At 34.3% G+C, this 13,266-nt stretch overlaps 1 protein-coding gene across 1 annotated transcript; it reads left to right on the top strand.

Moving 5' to 3' along the window:
• The first annotated feature begins 7,453 nt into the window (after positions 1-7,453).
• LOC120282610 (F-box protein SKIP28) lies at positions 7,454-11,563 on the top strand. The gene is made up of 3 exons (XM_039289445.1): positions 7,454-7,850; positions 10,579-10,889; positions 11,032-11,563. The coding sequence occupies exons 1-3, from the start codon at positions 7,479-7,481 to the stop codon at positions 11,303-11,305; spliced, it is 957 nt and encodes a 318-aa protein (XP_039145379.1). The 5' UTR covers positions 7,454-7,478; the 3' UTR covers positions 11,306-11,563.
• The last annotated feature ends 1,703 nt before the right edge of the window (positions 11,564-13,266 follow it).

Raw genomic sequence — 13,266 nt, 5'->3', positions numbered from 1 at the left:
ATGAAAACTGGCATTTAAATAACCATATCAATAAATAATAAAAAAAACTCAAACCAACCATCTATATATATATATATATGCATTTGTGCATTATTTGTGGCTATCCCAACAAAAAAACAAACCACCTAATAGAACTACAGTTATCTCCCCATACAACACTCCATCATCACTCTCCTAGATCTAACATGGTATATAATCCCTCCAATATTTGTAAATTTTAATCCATCCATTTTTTTTACAATCAAAATGCATATCATTCTTGCAATTTTAAATGATCCTTCCTCTTTATTATGTTTATTTCTCCCACTTATATTATGAAATAGTTTTACATGTGTGTGTGTTTCATTGTATTATATTATTGACAAACTTTATAATATTTGATCACTACTACTAATGTAAAAACTTTGTATGTGTATTTATTTTAAAATAAACTTCTTGTTAAATTTTATTATTATTAGACCCTATCTATTTTTAATTTATTTAATTTATTAAAAGATAATTATTAATATATTTACAAAGCCAACTATTTATATATTTACATATAACCACAACGTAAGCGTGGGACGCCCTGCTAGTATATATATATATATATACATCCTCAGAAATTAAAAACCTAAATTTATCATAAAACACAAAAAGAAGAGGAGAATAAGATTTCTATTCAGAGCCTTGAAGATTACATTAATGTATTACAAGCTTTATGTCATAAAGCTTCTGTGATGTTTTCATTACAACCATTCATCCAATTTTATAACAGTATCATGTGACCAACATGTGATCAGTTAAACTAATTTGGCTGATTTGGTGAGTTGATTACGCTGATATGGATTAGTTGAAGCCATGTCAGCAAGGTTGTTATGGTTGTTTTTTTTTCCTTTGGCTGTGTATGAAGAACAGAGGCTATACATAGCTCTTGTTCTAGTTGTATTCTTTTGATCCTTCAATGAGATTTCTTCTCTTGTTCTTCAAACCTTGTTCTTGTTCTTGCTCCCATTCTTCTTCTCATTTGCAAATGGTCTCAATCATAATGTAGAACTACATGGTATCTTCCACCTTACTGGATTGAAGACAGTGGTGCTCTTCATCATTTTCAGTTTGTTTAGCCTGTGATTTGAAGAAGATCTATCATGGTATCAGAGCTCTCAATCTGAGTTTTCTTTATGTCTTGGTTTGGTTTTCATCTTGATCTTGAGGTTGAAGGCTTTCTATTTAAGTTGGTACCGGTTCTTGAGAGTTTTCTTTACTCTAGCTTTTAGATCTTATGTCTGAAGATCATTTTACTGTTGAGAGATCTCCAATGGATCCTTCTAATATCTTATTCCTCCAATCTTCTAATAATCCTAGTATGATGTCAGTTTCCAAAACATTTTATGGTATTGGCTATGGTGTTTAGAGAAGAACCATGGAAATAGCTTTGACAGCCAAGAACAAATTGGTTTTTGCAAATGATTCTTGCAAGAACCAAGTGTACTTGATTCTACTGATCTGCAAAACTGGGAGAGATTTAGTAGTATGGTCATCTCATGGATCTTGAGTGGTCTTACCAGTGATATATCTGGAAGTGTAGTTTATATGAAAACAACTATAGATATATGGTTGGAATTGGAAGAAAGATTTAGGCAGTTGAATGGATCTCTCTTGCTTCAACTGCAGAAGGATCTTAGTCAAGTCTACCAAGGAGATGGCTCTATTACATCCTATTTTACCAAAATAAAAAAGCTATGGGATGAATTCAGTGTTTAAATGGCATGAATGTGGTTTAGGAGTTGAACAAAAGAAATATGAATAAAAGTCAAAATTGGTTCAGTTATTGATAGGGTTGAATAAGAGCTATACTGCAACAAGTGGCAACATTTTAATGATGAACCCTTTGTCTTCTGTCAGAGAGGCTTAGTCTATTTCAATCCAAGAAGAAAAGCAAAGACAAATTTCTTCTACTATGCAGTTGAATTCAGATGTTGTATCTATGAATGCAAGATTTTCCTCTGGAAATTTTTTAGCAAAGCATGCACCTCAATTTACCTTTAGAAACAAATCAGATTTTAGAATAATTGTCTGTGAGTACTGCAAGAAAACTGGTCACAACAAAGACAAATGTTTCAAGTTGCATGACTTTCCTAATTCTCGGAGAAATAATGAGACTGGGAATAGATTGGTTGCTTCTTCTCAGGGAAATAATGCAAAAATCTTGTCTGCTTCATAGTATTCACACATTCCTGAATTAACCACAACCCAATTGCACAAACTGAAGATTTTTCTCAATGACAATTCTTCCAAAAACTCCTCTCAACAGCTGATGAAGCAGCTAGGAATGTGAATTTGGTGACTACCTTTACTACTATGGCAAGTATTACAACTGAACTTTCCTAAAAAATAATAGCTCACATGTATTTAATAGTACAAGCAAGCATTCCATTTTTCACAAATCCTGGATAGTTGATACTGGGGCTTCTGACCATATGTGCCATGATCTCTCATGTTTTCAATCTCTTCTTATTTTACCCAAACCTTATCAAGTCACTCTTCCCACTAGTTTCAAAATTTGTCTCTCATATTGCTATAGTTGCTCTTGCAAATAATTTGTCTATTGACCAAGTTGTTTTTGTTCCTGATTTCCACTTCAATCTACTCTCTCGTACTAAGTTGATTCAACAATTTAGTTGCAATGTAACCTTTACTTTTGAATTCTGCATTTTACAGGACCTTTTACTGAAAGGACCTCTGGTTCTTGGTAAGGCTTGTAAAGGCTTGTACCTTCTTCACACATCAAGTAAGGAAGCTATTCCAATGGAGAACATATCTCTGACTTCAAAAGTTGATTGTTCAAAAACAAATTGTTCACAAAGCTATTTACTATCTTCTTGTTCTTTGTTTCCAAACAATTATATCCCTTCTTGTAATTCCACTGAATTTGAACTTTGGCACAATAGATTGGGTCATCTTCCATTGAAGAAAATAAAACTCCTTTCTTTGTAAAGCTCTAGTAAAAATTCAGACTCTATGACAATTTGCAATGTTTGTCCACAAGCTAAGCAACATAGATTGCCCTTTCCTCATAGTAATATCAAATCCATTACATTTTTGATCTCATACATGTTGACACCTGGGGACCTTACCATACAATGACAAATGAGGGTTTTAGATTTTTTCTCAGTATTGTAGATGACTTCAATAGATCCACATGGACTTTTCTTTTATGAATCAAGAGGGATGCAAGTTACACCTTGAAAAATTTTGTTCATATGATTTAAACACAATTTCAAATTAGAATTAAAAAAATTAGAACTGATAATGCTTTTAAATTGGGAAGCTTTGGGGGCTTAAAAAATTTATTTACAGAAAAAGGAATCAATCATCAAACTACATGTACCTACACCCCACAACAAAATGGGGTGGTTGAAAGAAAACACAAACACCTTTTAGAAACCTCTAGAGCTCTCCTTTTCCAATCAAAACTGCCAACCAAGTATTGGGGAGATTGTGTACTTACTACTACGTATTTGATCAACAGATTTCCCTCTAAAGTTTTGAAAAACAAAACACCATTTGAAATCCTATTTGGATCTCCACCAAATAACTCACATCTTAGTCATTTGGCTGCTTTTGTTATGTGACCAATAATGATAAGTCTAGAGACAAATTCCAATCTATAGCTCAGGCTTCTATCTTCATTGGCTATCCTTTTGGCAAGAAAGGTTACAAAGTTTTGATCCTCAACACAATGGAAGTAACTATTTCTAGAAATGTAATTTTTCATGAGACAGTTTTCCCTTTTCACAAACTCAATACCACTGATAACACTCTTCCTTTTTACTCCCCCATGTCTGTCCAAGACAATTTTGAATCTAATTCTATTCAAAGGCCGCCTCATTCAAAATTTTTTGATAACACATCACCAAATTTACCTTCACCATCCCTTATTTCATCGACATATCCTTCTCCTATTAGTTCAAATCAATATTTTTTGATCAACAATCCTGTTAGAAGATCAGTTAGAAGTCATAATGCTCCTTCTTACTTGAAATATTATGTTTGTAACACAATCAGAACTAATTGTTCCCAGAATTCTTCTCATTCTCCTTGCCAAGTTAATTGTAGCCATACTATTACTAATCACTGCTTTCCAAAACATATTTGTTTTTCTTCTTTATCACAACAACATCAAAAAAATGCTTGTTTTACTATCCAATACTATTGAGCCACAAATATATGAGGAAGCAGTACAAGATCCTGCATGGAGAACTGCAATGATGGATCTTAATGGGTTTACAGCTTTTAATGATAATCATACATGGAAACTGGTTACTTTACCAAAGGGAAAGAGACCTATAAGCTGTAAATGGGTCTATAAAATGAAGCATAAGGCAGATGGGAGTGTGGAGAAATACAAAGCCAGATTGGTTATCCTATAATTTACATAAGATTAGTGGGAAAATTAAATTATCTCATCAACACAGGACCAGATCTAGCATTTTCAGTACAATATCTCAGTCAATTTATGTCCAAACCTTCTACAGCTCATATGGATTCAGCCTTACATGTTCTCAAATATCTGAAGTCCAACCCCAATCAAGGAATAATTATGTGATCTACTTCTTCATATCAATTACAGGTCTTTTATTGCTCAGATTGGGCTTCATGTCCTCAAACAAGACACTCTGTCATTGGCTTCTTTATTAGTTTTAGAAATTCTCCTTTGTCATGGAAATTTAAGAAGCAAGCTACTATTGCCTTGTATTCTGCTGAAGCTAAATACCGGTCCATAAGAAGAGTTTATGCAAAGCTCTCTTGGCTTACTAGATTACTGACAAAGCTAACAGTTCCCTTAGTTACACCAATTTCTCTCAAATGTTATAACCAGGCAGTTAGCTATACACATTGCCAAAAATCCTGTCTTTCATGAGAGAACCAAACACATTAAATTAGATTGCCATTATGTGTGTGAACAACTTCAGGCTGGGCTCATTTCTCTGCAACATGTGCCTTCTCAACTTCAATTAGCAGATATCTTCACAAAGCCTCTATCAGGGCCTCACCATCACGACATCTTATCCAAGTTGGGTGTGTCATAACTTATAAACCCTTCAACTTGCGGGGGGATATTGGAGAAATCACGAAGCTAAATTTATCATAGAACACAAAAGGAAAAGGAGAAGAAGATTTCAATTCAGAGCCTTGCATCTGTGTATTACAAGCTTTATGTTATGAAGCTTATGTTCTGTTTTCATTATAGCCATTCATTCAATTTTATTACAGTGTCACGTGACCAACATGTGAGTTAAACTAACTTGGTTGATTTGCAGAGTTAGTTATGCTGATGTGGATTAGTTGAGGCCACATCAGCGAGGTTGTTATGGTTGTTATTTTCCTTTGGTTGTGTATGAAGAACAAAGGCTAAATATAGCTCTTGTTCCAGTTGTATTCTTTTTTATACGTCAATGAGATTTCTTCTTTTCTTCTTCTATAAACCTTGTTCTTATTCTTGCTCCTGTTCTTCTTCTCATTTGTAGTTGGTCTCAATCATGGCGTGGAAGAGAATGATATCTTCCATCTTGCAGGATTGAAGACAATGGTGTTCTTCATCATTTTCAGTTTGTTTGGCATGCAATTTGAAGGAGATATGTGAGTATTCTTTCTATCCATTTATATGTTTACCAAAGAGACGAATTCATACCTTAACTCATAAAAGGTGAGGACATATGTGAATTGAGTTATCAATTCATCATTTGTGTATGCCTTCACTTTATAAGTAAAAAAAGGTATAATACCCTGGATAGTCAATGTATTATACCCAAAGTGCCCATTTAGTCCCTCTGATATTTTTTGTCCTCATAGAGTCCCTGTATTTTTCATTTCGTGTCAAATGAGTCCCTCCTCATAGTGGAGGTCATTTTTTTTTTCTTATAGGATGATATGGCATTTAATATGTTTAAAATATTAATAAAATATTCAATGGGCTGATTAATTGAGTAATTAACCTATCGGATCCAGATTCGTGCTAATTGGATCCAGTTCCAAACTAATCGGGTCATCCTTCTCTGCCTCCGGCATCGGATGCTGCATTGGGTGCTGGAGTGGCATTTATGGCCGTGCTGCTCTACTTCTCGCTGGGCTGGTGGGGGACTCGTGGCGAGCACTGTGACCTCACCGCTTGCCCCATGGGCAAAGGTATCCAATTTGATGGCTTCTCTATTTTCTAGCCGAAAAAAGCTTAATTATTTACAATATTTTCTTTTGAATTCCAAATGTACAACCTTATTACAAGAACAAACACGAGAATAAACATCATTCCAAGTTTTTATTGCTGAATAACATTGTTTGGAAAACAAAAGAGAGAAAAAAGAAGATTTTGATGATGATGATGATGATGTTGATCTAAGAGAGACGACCTCTTTTGTAGAGCTTGGAGAGAGAATGTTGGGCAGCATCGATAAGGTCGACAATGTTATGGAGAGAGCGTTTCTCAGATCCAAACAGGAAGATGACTTGTGCTTCAGCTTTCTTGGCTAGACGTGAAGCAAGAGAGAGGAGAGTTGGGGCGAGGTCAGGTTTCTTAGTATTTGATAATACAGTGATAGCACTACTGGCTTGTTCCTTGCTAAATTCTCCGCGGTCGCCAATATGAATCCCTTCACAATTGCTGAAGACATACGAAAATCCTTCTTCAATCCCTAATGTCCAAGGTTTTATAAGATTTGTGTGTGAGGGAGATAGGTTATTGACCATTTGGTTGATTTGAGATGCTGCTAATCCCGAGGTAATTTGTAAGATAGTAATGTATAATTTTGGTAATTTTTAGGGTGTGGAATGAAAAAACATTAAGAATTATCTACGATTCTACATAGGAACCCACCGCCATTGTAGAGCTTGCTCTGGTGACTACTAACAATGGCGTCTCTCTTAGTCTCCCCGCATCTTCCACTTTTCGCCTGGAACCTTAATAACCCTCCCCTTATTTGTTTCTATGATTGCCCTGATTCCGATCCTGAGAACGATGCATCATTTAATGTGCCAAGAATCACAGATGAGTGGGGAGAGGAGGTTGATTCAGAGTTGGAGATACCTTCAGTGCCAGATCCTCCACAGATTGACGACGAGTGCGGGAGGGAGCTTGATTTAGGGAAGTTCTATGAGTTGAGGAATGGGAGCCCAATGGCAGAGACGGAGGAGGATGACTCGATTAGTTTGGATCAAGATGTGATTAGTATGGATCTATACAGGGACTTTACACAGATAAAAACATATTAGAAGGACTAAAAAGACATTTTTAATATAATACAGGGACTATAAGGGTATTATACTTTAAAAAAATATTCTTGTCGGGAGTGGTTTTTTATATAAAAAAAAAACCATAAAAACTATATTTCTTGCGAATGTTTTAAAAATAATAAAAAATCTCACTCTTTGTTGCCGAGATATTTTAGGGTAATTTCTGGCAACCCATAAATACATAAAACTCCATTTTATTATTTCACAAAATGAGAACCTGTCACCAGATGGAGAATTCCGACGTCTCTGATCCCATGCTCCTCAATGCTTCAGATCCAGCTCTCCCTGCTATGGATCCCCACGCCGCGCTCTTCCTGGTCCTCGGCTACCTCCGCCTGCCGGACCTGCTGGCCTTCCAGAGCGTCTGCAGGTTGTTCCGCGAAGCCATCGCTGGTGACCGCTTACTGTGGATGCGCATCACCGTTGAGCCGCCGCTCAGTGGGAGACTCACGGACGATGCTCTTTTGGAGCTCACCTCCAGGGCTGGTGGCGCCCTCAAGTCCTTGGCCCTCTTGGATTGCTGGAAAATCACTGATGCTGGTCTCCTTCAGGTCATCGATCGGAACCCCACCATCTCTGAGGTCTGTTTCTCATGCTGTTTTCTTTGAGGATCTTAATTCAGTTTTATTGGATTTTTTTTTTGGTCTTGGATTATGATACGTTTGGATTTGATGTCAAAAGCTTGATGCTTTTGCTAGAATTGGTCTTTAATTCTTTATGAAAAGTTTATACAAGATAGATACCTAGCGAGTGCAAACCTGTAACTTTTTTCTTGATCAGAAGGAGGTAAGTGGTATTGCTTGGTGGTTAGAAAAGAATCATGACTTCCGTACATTTTTAATGTGTAAAGTTGATGTCTTTTTGGGCAGAACACAGGAAAACTTTCACTTAATTTTTTTTTCTGTGGGAGTTGATGGAAAAGCAAGATTGTTGTAGGTTATTCCCTAAACCGCTGGGGTAGATGGATTAGGCTTTCATTCTGTTTGAGATTCCCTGAGATGTGTGTGAAATTGAGATGGACTGCAGAATAATGGAAATGATGTAGAGAAACAAAAGCAATTTTCATGAGTAGATTTCTTTCTTTCAATTATCGATATGATTTTCTTCATTCTGCCAAACCGCTATTTCTGTTTGTGAATCATCTGTTTCATCTCAGGGAAGTGAAGAAATATGTTCCTAATTCCTAAAAATAGCATACATGATAGACCATTTCTATGACGCTTTTGTCATATGTGGCATTGTAGTAAATGAAATAGTCATGAAATGTTGAAATGTTAAAGAAACAATGCAGCGTATAATGTGTGGGAAAAGTTTTTTTTTTTTAACTGTGAAAAGATGAATGGTTGAAGGATTTTGATGAATATGTTCAAATTAAAATGAATGTTACCATTGTCTGTATTAACTTACCTATGCTGCTAGAACAGACCATTTATCTGATTTTGCATGATTGCAAATGCTTTAAGGAAGTGATTTGGGTGTAGATTATGATAATTCTTTTTTTAACTTCATAAGAGTATTGCAGGGAGTTCAGAGTAAGAGATCTTAAGAATTGTATAGGGTTCTTTCTCTAGTAATAAAAAATTTGAGGTGCTCCTACTATCCATGAGCACAAGTTTACTTGGACGCTGAATTTTTTTAATGAGGTTTTGATGCAACTAAAGATAATCTTTCTTTACTTGATGAAACGTTGAAAGGTTCGCTAATTTTCATCTTAGAGTTATTGTTGGTTCCTTGATAGTGGGAGTAATTGTATACTATTTCTGTTATTTCTTCTCCACCAGTGCTTTGGAACTTTAATTGTGATAGTCTAGGTTTACATTTTCTTCCTCTCATCGTTCTTTATTGTCAAACTTCTTTTTCTCTCATTACGCTCTTTATCTGTCTATTTTGTTTGATAAATCCACTTAGTTGGAGTCCTGAAATTGTAGATAAACCTTTCCCTTGATCTCAAACAATTGATTAATTAATTCATAGAAAAAGCCTTGGGCTGTTTAGGCTGCTATGTGTATGAGATCTTATGATGATATTAGTTTCCTGTCCCATTCAGTTCATTGCAGTTGCTTTGAATAACATGGTAATCGGTTGTAGTGGCTATAGTAATTGACCGCAAAGACTTACTATGGTGTGCACTACCATAAAAGAAATTTACGCTTTTCATCTTGTGGCAATTGTACACCCAACAATTTTACTACAATCCTGAACATTCCGATATGCCACAGAAATGATAACTCCACCAGAGCAACTCTGATAACTCCCTTCAAATGAGTAAACCTGTAGAATTTCCAGGAACAACCATTGCTCTCTGGTCCTGGAAAAGTTATATTGCAGTCCTAAGAAAACTGCCACCAAAAAGTCGCAAAATTTACAAAAAAGAGTCCCTGAAAGTTTAGGATGTTATAATTCATCAGTCCTTAAGAAAATTTTATCTTTGAAATTTCCTTAGCAACCATGATCCAATTCTGCAAGGTTATCTTTAACTCCTTTCATCCACATCTTTCCTTTTTAAAGGTTTGAGCTCTAACAGCCAAATATTTGTCAATAAAAATCCCATGCATAACTGACTAAACTGGGGCTTTTCTTGTCCAACTCTTGTGCAATCTTTTAGAGGTAACCATCTGTTTCTCATCATCCTAGTATACCAATCGGATCAAAATAAATCTTGATGACTGCCATTACGACCGCAGGGTTTGGGTTCACACCCTAAATTTATGGCCGCTAGATTGAGCAGAAGTGCATGGTACTGCTCACCATATTTCCTCTGCACCACCTTAATCTTTTTCTTATCCTCCTCTTGCCAGAAGTGAGCATATCATTGCAGCTATAGACATGCTTCTGACTTCTGTCATTGTATTACTTAACCCTGCTTAACACAGTTCCATACAATCGCACGTCTATCTTCGTTTCAACCATAACTTCCCTTACACTGATAACTTAAAAGTCATGACGTCCACTTGGAGTGTACAGCAATCTTATCTCAATACCTTGCAACTGATAATTTTGCCATATCTGTGCATTCCTTCTTCAAATCCATTCTTAGATGAATGAATATAGAGAGTACACTTTTCTCAATCACACTTTGAATCAACACATTTTCCTCCTGTTAAAGTTTTAAAGATATTTTAAGGGTAGAATATATCTTTAATTAATTTATTCTTTATTTTTAGACTGTAATCCGTAATGTTTATACGTGTTTGTTCGCCTAAAAATTTAATGTTAAAGATATAATAAAGGATTCTTCTGACAGAACAGAAATTTTTTTTCCAGCAATTAAATGTAGCTATTTGATTGATTTATAACTTTTTTCTACAGCTTTTCATACCTGGCTGCACATATTTGACTGCGGATGGTGTGGTCAGCGTAGTACAACGGCTTAGTGAGCGAAAGGGCAAACTTAAACGTCTCCGTCTCCGAGGTCTTTGTAACATATCAAGAGATCATCTTGACAGTCTAAACTATTATCTTGGCATAAATGATCATCCACAATGTTCAAAGCCATCAGTCTATAATCACTGGATGTCTCTCCCACTTAATGACAACGATGACCGCCCAATTGATATGGATATCTGTCCCAAGTGTAATAATGCAGGGTTGGTCTTTGATTGCACAAGAGAGAATTGCAGGTTGGTAACTTTGGTTTGGCGACGTCTTCAACTCTAGTACTTTATGGTCAGCATTTTCAAAGTGCAATTATATAGCTAATAACTAATGGCTAGTTTCCAAGGCTTCTGATTTCCCGCTCATACTTCTTTTCCCACTCTTCAGGTCGATGAAGTACCGATGGTCCGTATGCAGAGGATGCTTCTTCTGCATTGCAAGGTGTCAAGAGTGCGGAGGTTGCATCGATTTTGAAGAACTTGGAGAGGAAACAATCTGTGCGCATCTCTTGTGCATTGATTGTTGGCTTCAACTTCCGAAATGCAGCTTGTGCAACCGTCCATACTGCAAAGGCCACATAAATTTCCGAGGATCCTCACCGGCATTGTTTGTATGTGATCAATGTGGATATGATGAATTCACGACAAATGATATCATGTAGACAAAAACAGAAAAAAAAAGGGAAAAAAAGTTACTGAGTTTGGCTGTTAGGATGTTAAATCTATGATGTTAAAAGTTTACGGAGGCAAACCATGGTTCTGAACCAAGATTGGTTTGAGGCACTGAATGTAAATGTGTTGTATTTAGTTATTTGCAAGACCTGTAAATGTTGTAAAATATTCTGAATATGGTTTATGTTTATGTAAATGACAACTTATTTAGTTATTAAAATATCATACTGCATTCTAATTGTGATGAATCTGATGCTGCATGGCATAACACTAACTTTAAATTTAAAATCAATAAGTAAAACTTATCAACTAATATTTTAAAATTTAATTATTAATTGCTTTCCTACTATTTGAATTGAAGTGATTAATTAATGGAAAAATAACTTTAAAGTACATATTCAGGGTAATAAAGTTTTAGAATCATATCAATGCCTAAAAAAAACTATTGTTTTAAATTTATACCTCAAACATCGATGTTTATATGAAATTATCATTTTACCTTCTTACTTATTTATTTTTGTTCAAGATTGCCTAGCCTCTAGCATGCTCCAAGGTCTTTTTATCTGAATTATTGGAAACCTTATTATAGCTTAGACCATTAAATAAAAGTAGTTATCAATTTATTTAAAAAAAAAAATTACTCTAACTATGCTAAGTCATTTGGTTATTTTATTATATTGCCATTTGCTCAATTTTATTTTCATCTTGGTGCTTCTCTAAACACTCATGACATTCCCTCATTTTATGATAAAAATCATCTCCTGAATTTACCAAGGGAACTCAACCTCTTACAACAATTTGATTCCCATAATTATCATCTTTATTCAGATGTACTTAGAATTTTAATATATTAAAAAAATATTGTTTTCTCAGTAAATTAAAAAAATAAATATTTTGTGTTATGTTAGTTAAAAAATATCTTTACCTTTCTACATATTATAATTAGCAAAATTTTTTTGTTTAGACCTATATAAAATGAGTTTATTATATTATTTGTAGTAGTGTACTGTAATATTTCGGTTGTTTCAGCATATGGATTTTTTTTTTTTTTTGAAAAAAATGACAAATGCCCCCCATTAAAAAGTTATTAAGATATAGGTAAATATCACTACAAAATTTTTTTTTCCAAATCGGCACGGTAAAATTGACACAAAAACAAAATTGTGACAAATTTGTTACAACATTTGATGCGGAACTAAGAATCAATGTCAAATATATGATTTTTTTAAAAAAATATTTTTAATTTCGTGCCAAATACCTTGCCAAATATATAAATTTAATAATTTTACATGAAGTGCCAAATGCAGTGCCAAACATATTTTTTAAAAAACATAATTATATTATTACAGTGCCAAATACCGTGCCAAAAACTCAAATATAATAATATATTAATACTGTGCCAAATGTCGTGCCAAAATACAAATATAATAGTATATTGATACCGTGTCAAATACCATGCCAAAATATAAATATAATATTATATTACTTCCATGCCACATACCGTGCCAACAATATAAAATATAATAATATACTAAGACCGTGCCAACAATATAAAATATAATAATATATTAATGCCGTGCCAAATACAGTGCCAAAAAATATAAATATAATAATATATTAATACCGTGCCATATACTATACCATGCCAAAAATACAAATATATTTATATATTAATAAGGTGCCAAATATAGTGCCAAAGTATAAATATAATAATATATTAGTACCGTGCCAATTACTGTGCCAAAAATATAAATATAATAATATATTAACACAATATCAAATACTGTGCCAAAAATACGAATATATTTATGTATTAATACGGTACCAAATACAGTGCAAAATATATAAATAGAATAATATATTAATACCGTGCCAAATACGATGCCAAAAATATAAATATAATAATATATTAACACCGTACTAAATCCCGTATCAAAAATATAAATATAGT

This window comes from Dioscorea cayenensis, chromosome 18, assembly GCF_009730915.1.
Source record: "Dioscorea cayenensis subsp. rotundata cultivar TDr96_F1 chromosome 18, TDr96_F1_v2_PseudoChromosome.rev07_lg8_w22 25.fasta, whole genome shotgun sequence".
Lineage (NCBI taxonomy): Eukaryota > Viridiplantae > Streptophyta > Magnoliopsida > Dioscoreales > Dioscoreaceae > Dioscorea > Dioscorea cayenensis.
The sequence above is the reverse complement of the archived record's forward strand: the minus strand, read 5'-3'. Positions and strand labels throughout refer to the sequence as shown.